The sequence below is a fragment of the Loxodonta africana genome, chromosome 10 (assembly GCF_030014295.1).
Source record: "Loxodonta africana isolate mLoxAfr1 chromosome 10, mLoxAfr1.hap2, whole genome shotgun sequence".
Taxonomy (NCBI): Eukaryota; Metazoa; Chordata; class Mammalia; order Proboscidea; family Elephantidae; genus Loxodonta; species Loxodonta africana.
This window is the reverse complement of record NC_087351.1, coordinates 25995841-26001840: the sequence shown is the minus strand read 5'-3', so window position 1 is coordinate 26001840 and position 6000 is coordinate 25995841. Positions and strand designations below refer to the sequence as shown.

The window sequence follows — 6000 nt, the reverse complement described above, 5'->3', positions numbered from 1 at the left end:
GACTGGTAAAACAATTGGGAGGAGAAGTTATCCTCCAAGTATGAAAGAACTGTGGCTAGAAAAGCTACAGGGTGCCTGTGGTGTGGTGGATCGCTTTTATATGGCCTTTCTAGCATGGTCTTGTAACTCCCACCGAATGATTGGGTGAGACTATGCAAATAAGATCTTTACGGCCCGCCAAGGAGATTGGACAACCTGACAATAATGTAAATAAGGTGCACGGCATGCTTGTGGGAACATGCAAATAAGCTGTATGGAACTCTGATGAGAAAATTGGTTAGTTTTGCCTTCCAGTAGGCATAAAAGATGGCTGGTCCCAGAGCGGAGGGGGGGACCATACTACCACTAAGAGGAGACAGGAATAGATCATGTCCTTTGTACCTGGGTTTCCTGTGCTAAGAACCTCCTAGACCCAAGGGATAGAGAGAGAGAGCTATAGGATGGTGAGAAACGGTGGTAGAGAAACAGAAGCAGTAGAACCAGGAGACTGGCATGAGATGGCTCAATGGGCTTCCTGGCCTGGGGAGCAAGGTTGTTACAGAGAGTATGCCGACCTACAAAGCAAGAAAGCTGAGCACCTTCGTGGAGGAGGCTTCCTGGCAGAGTGTGGTCCCTCTGGGCACTTGTAGTCGGAGCTAGGCTGGCCAAGCCATAGAGCTAGAGAGCTGAGTACCTTTGGACTGAGGCTGCCTGGTGAATTAGGGTGCTTCTGGACACTTACCAGTGGATCTAAAGAGCTTGGTTACTCCTTCCCAAGCAGGGCAGAGGCCAGGCCAGCCCAAGAGACCCAAGGGCCCCAGGGCCAAAGGCTGAGACACCAAGGGTCAGGATGCAGCCTGCCTGTGGCACAGCTGAGAAGCTGTCCTGATGGAAAAACTGTATCCTACCTCATTCCTGATCCTGAATTGTAGCCTGTTACTTCCCTGATAAGCCCCATAATGGTCAGTATTGTCTGTGAGTTCTGTGTGGCCACTGCAACAAATTATCAGACCCAGAAGAGAATTAGAGAGTCCTGGAAGGGTTAGTTGGTGTCAGAATTGGTATAAAAGTCAGAGAGAGGAATTATTTCTGACCTCTACCTCATAGAAATCAGCCTTGGACTGTTGATACTGATAATGATTCTATCCCTTTCCTCTTGTGAAGTTAGATGAGGAGGTCTGACGCTGCCATAGCACGATTTTTACACAGGCAATTCTCTAAAGAGATCGTAAAGACAGAAATCTGACCTTTATATAGCCAAGCAGATGCAACTCATGTCCTACATGTTCTCAAGATAAACTATAACTAGTCCTAAAGTAAGAGGTGGCGAGGGCACCATTTATCACAAATAGTTCATCCTATATTCACCTGGTATTTGGAGTAGCCACCTGTGCTTGCTAATTGCCTTTATCCAGAGAAAATTGTGCTCATATTACCAAACACCAAACCTGTTGCAGTCCAGTTGATTCCGACTCATAGCGACCCTATAGGACAGAGTAGAACTGCCTGGTAGAGTTTCCAAGGAGTACCTGGTGGATTTGAACTGCTGATCTTTTGGTTAACAGCCGTACCTCTTAACCACTATGCCACCAGGGTTTCCCATACTATATATAAACCACTGTAAATCAATATAATAAATATTAGTAAAGCTTTTTGAAAAAAGTTTATTCCCTGTATAGTATGTAATTTCTGTTGCAATCCTCACACGAGAAAAGGAAATGACCTCAGAAGCCAAAAATTTGTCTCACACTGTGACTGAGTTCATCCTCTTGGGCTTCCGTTGCCGCTGGGAAATACAGCAATTCCTCTTTTCCATATTCTTTGTGATGTACATCCTGACTCTCTTTGGAAACATGGCCATTGTGTGTGCAGTGCCCTGGGATCACCGGCTCCATACACTCATGTACATCCTGCTGGGCAACTTCTCCTTCCTGGAGATCTGCTATGTCAACTCTGATGTGCCCAACATGCTGGTCAACTTCTTCTCCAAGACCAAAACCATCTCCTTCAGTCAGTGCCTCCTACAGTTGTACTTCTTCTTCTCACTGGGCACAACTGAATGCTTATTTCTCTCTGTCATGGCCTATGACCCATTCCTGGCAATCTGCCACCTCCTGTACTACCTCACAGTCATGACTAATAAATTCTGTGGCAGCCTGGTCATCTTTTGCTGGGTGTATGGTTTCCTCTGGTTCCTGATCCCAGTGATACTTGTTACTCAACTGCCATTTTGTGGCTCAAATGTTATTGATGACTTTCTGTGTGACCTGGGTCCTCTGCTAGACCTGGCTTCAGCCTGTGTCCCAATCCCAAGGACTGCTCTCATATGTGGCGCCATGAGTTCCCTTCTCATCTTTGCCACCTTTTTCTACATTATTGGCTCATACACGCTGGTGCTCAGGGATGTGATGCAGGTGCCCTCAGCTGCTGGCCAAAAGAAGGCCTTCTCCACCTGCTCCTCCCAGCTGGCTGTGGTGTTTCTGTTCTGTGGATCTGTCAAGATAACCTATGTGAGCCCTGGGTCAGGACAAGGAGAGGGCATGCAGAAGTTCACTACTTTTTTCTACTCAGTTTCGACCCCATTTTCAACCCCATGATTTACAGCCTCCGGAATAAAGAGGTGAAGGATGCCTTGAAGAAAGTGTTAGGAGGCTCCTGAAAATGGTTTGTGATGTTAGTGAGTCATTCCCACATGACTTCTAACTATAAACCTCCTGCCAGTGAAGACTTGAGAATCCAGTAAGTGATGGGAACATGTGGAGGTAGGCAGACTGTGAAATAACCAAACCAGTTGCTTTTGAGTTGTTTCAGACTCATGATGAGCCCATGGGTGTCAGAGCAGAGCTGTACTCTGTAGGGTTTTTGATGGTTGTGATCTTTTGGAGTAGATCACCAGGACTTCCTTCCAAGGTGACTCTGGGTAGATTCGAACCTTCTGGTTTGTAGCTGAGTACTTAATCGTTTGCACCACTCAGGGATTCCAGCTGTAAATTATGACTCTTTAAATTCCCTAGGCCTCTCCTCACAAGTTCTGTGATTTGACCTACTTGTAATCAATAAACAATATATGGAAGATATCAAGATTCTATTAAATAACTCACCCAATCCTGGCCTCATAATTCCTTGATTTCTTAACTCTGTTTACCTTTATTTTGTCTGCACTTGAGCAATATTGCACATTTTTTAACGTTGGCATATCCTCCATCAATCTTGCTACCTAAAACCCATCACTCTTACCACTGAAAAAACATAAAGACAGCCCATATAGACAACACCAATTCCTCCTCCTCCTCCTCCTGTATCTTTTCTTGTGTTCATATTCCGTCTCCTTCTTTTTAGTGTGAATATTTCCACCTAAACTCCTCATCCTTTCTATCTGTTCTAGTAATTTTACTAATCAGTTATACATTTTATCCCTCTTACATCATCAATCTTTTATTAGTTCTTTCCTTCGGTATCAAAATACACATCACTTTCCTCTGTCTAAAAAAGGTTCTTCCCTAGGCTATTCTTATTAAGGAGATATTTACCATTAATCTCCTTTTTTTAGTTACTAAACTGTTCAAAAGAACGCAATATACTTACTTTCTCCACTTTTTTTTATTATATCCTTCCCCACTGCTCTGTAAACTGATTTACATTCTCAACATCCCATGTTTCCTCTCCTGCACATTTAAAAACATATATTATACAACCGTTACAATTGAAAGTGTGGTCTTTGCATCATCTGCTGGGCATCACTGGGGTGTGGGGAGGAGGGCTTTTTAGAAGCCAGAGTTTCAGGGCCCCATCCCAGATCTATTGAAATTGAATCTGTGCTTTGAGGAAATCTTCTAGGGGTTCTTATGCACTTTGAGAAGCACTGATCTACAACGGATTATCTGAAAAGGTTAGTGAGGGGAAACAGGTTTTGTGAGGTCGAACATGACTGCCCTCATGCTTTCTGCTAGTTCATTTCTGCTTGCTAAGTCATTCCTATGTAATTATAGTTGAGGCTGCCTTATGTAAGTCTAGAGATGTCTTAGTTATCTAGTGCTGTATAGCAGAAATACCACAAGTGGATGGCTTTAAAGAAGAGAAATTTATTTCCTCACAGTAATGTAGGCTAAAAGTCCAAATTCAGGGCATCAGCTTCAGGGGAAGGCTCTGTCTCTCTGTCCGTTCTGGAGGAAGATCCTTGGCCTCAATCTTCCCCTGGTGCAGGGACCCCCAGGTCCAAAGGACTCCTCTGCTCCTGGTGCTGTTTTCCTGGTGGTACGAGGTTCCCAGCTCTCTCCTTGCTTCCCTTTCCTTTTAACTCTTGAGAGATAAAAGGTGATGAAGCCACACCCCAGGGAAGCTCTCTTTACCTTGTATCAGGGAGGTGACCTGAGTAAGGGTGGTGTTACAATCCCACCCAAACTTTAAATTACAATCACAAAAGGGAGGACAACCACACATGGCCTAACCAAACTGATACACAGATTTTTGGGGGGACTTAATTCAAACCATGACAAGAGACATCCCTGGCATGTAGCCAATGTTATTCACCACCACTTTAAAATCTCTGCCCTCCCACTGTGGGGCATGGAGTTCTACTTGGATCTGCTGCTACCCAGAAACCATCTCATGTGTAAGGCTCCCTAATAAACTCCTTTGCTGCCACCCTGGAGTCATCTGCCTCTTTATTTGGTCTCTTGGTACCTTCCATTTTTGGGGGCAAATTTCACATTACAAATTCATACTGGGACAATTGATGAGTCACCCAGGAGACTGAGAAAATGGCAAGTGGGAGTGAGGCCTCAGCTGAGGAAATCCCTGGTTGGCCAGCAACCTGTGTGTAGGGAGGTTTGGCCCATATGCTTGATGCATATGGAATGCCATGTGAGTATAGGAACACACCAAAAATGCCAAGAAGCATTGCATGGTTGTGGGAAGATGCGTGCCTCTGTAATTTTGAAAGGAAGTTAGGAAAGCAGTAGCAGCTTTAGGGTGGCCACTGTGCTGGGCCATTCAGCTGGCTGCTGAAGCACATGTAAGAGTTTTGCAGGAAGAGTTACAGTTAGAAAGGGATGTGGAGTAGTTGTATGTGGCCATGACTGATATATTTAGCAGCTGTGTCTGTGAACAGGATGAGCAAATAGAAACTCTCTCCTGCAGGTTTGTAAAGATGAGGGGAAGGGAAGTGCCAAAGGTAAAGATTAGGGAGAGTGTTGTGGAAAGGTGACTGAGATGAGAACATGTAGAATCTTTCAAAGAGTGAGTCTAGAAACTCTCCGATGTGGAGATAATATTAGAGCAGGAGCTTAGCTTTGCAGAGTGGCCCCTCTGGGAATGGCTACTCAACCCATAAAATGAAAGCTCCCCAAGAGCTGGATGACTCTAGACAAGAAATTCTGCCCATCAGTTCTATGACAGTGCAGGAAGGAAAGGAAACCACTGAACCTTGGTTATTACATCTGTGGGATACTTGGGAAGTAATGTCTATTCCAATAGAGCCATAGTAGAAAAAATGAGTAGTAAAACCACCCATCCCACCCTACAGCTGTGTTTACATGCAGCAAAGAATACAGAGGGCACACATGCCGTCACTGATTGGATCATCTTGAGTTATAAAAAGTGTGGCAAATGTGGGGGATCTTCCCATTAGGTTGGGATGTGGTCTTCCATAGAAGGGTTACAGCAACTAATATGGGAGCTAGGTATGCTCCACACCGTTTATGCTGACCACTTCCGGGGACCAGGCAATGAACTCTTTTTTTTTTTTATTTAATAATATTTAATTGTGTTTTTGGCAAACATTTACACAACAAATTATGTTCCCATTTAACAGTTTCTGTACCTATTGTTTCCGGAGCCCTGGTGATGCAGTGGTTAAAGAGCTTGACTGCTAACTGAAGGTCAGCAGTTTGAATCGACCAGCTGCTCCTTGGAAAACCTAGGGGACAGTTCTACGGTGCCCTATAGGGTCACTATGAGTCAGAATTGACTGCATGACAACGGGTTTGGTTTTTTATTTTGGGTTTATACATATTGTTCAGT

General features: G+C 44.4%; 1 protein-coding gene across 1 annotated transcript; it reads left to right on the top strand.

Annotated features, from left to right (window-relative positions):
• The first annotated feature begins 1675 nt into the window (after positions 1-1675).
• LOC135232520 (olfactory receptor 11H6-like) lies at positions 1676-2576 on the top strand. Its single transcript, XM_064291901.1, has one exon. It carries the CDS (start codon positions 1698-1700, stop codon positions 2574-2576), a length of 879 nt encoding a protein of 292 aa, XP_064147971.1. The 5' UTR covers positions 1676-1697.
• The last annotated feature ends 3424 nt before the right edge of the window (positions 2577-6000 follow it).

Coding starts and splice junctions, on each gene's coding strand:
- LOC135232520 (XM_064291901.1), top strand. CDS start 1,698: ATGACCTCAGAAGCCAAAAATTTGTCTCACACTGTGACTGAGTTCATC.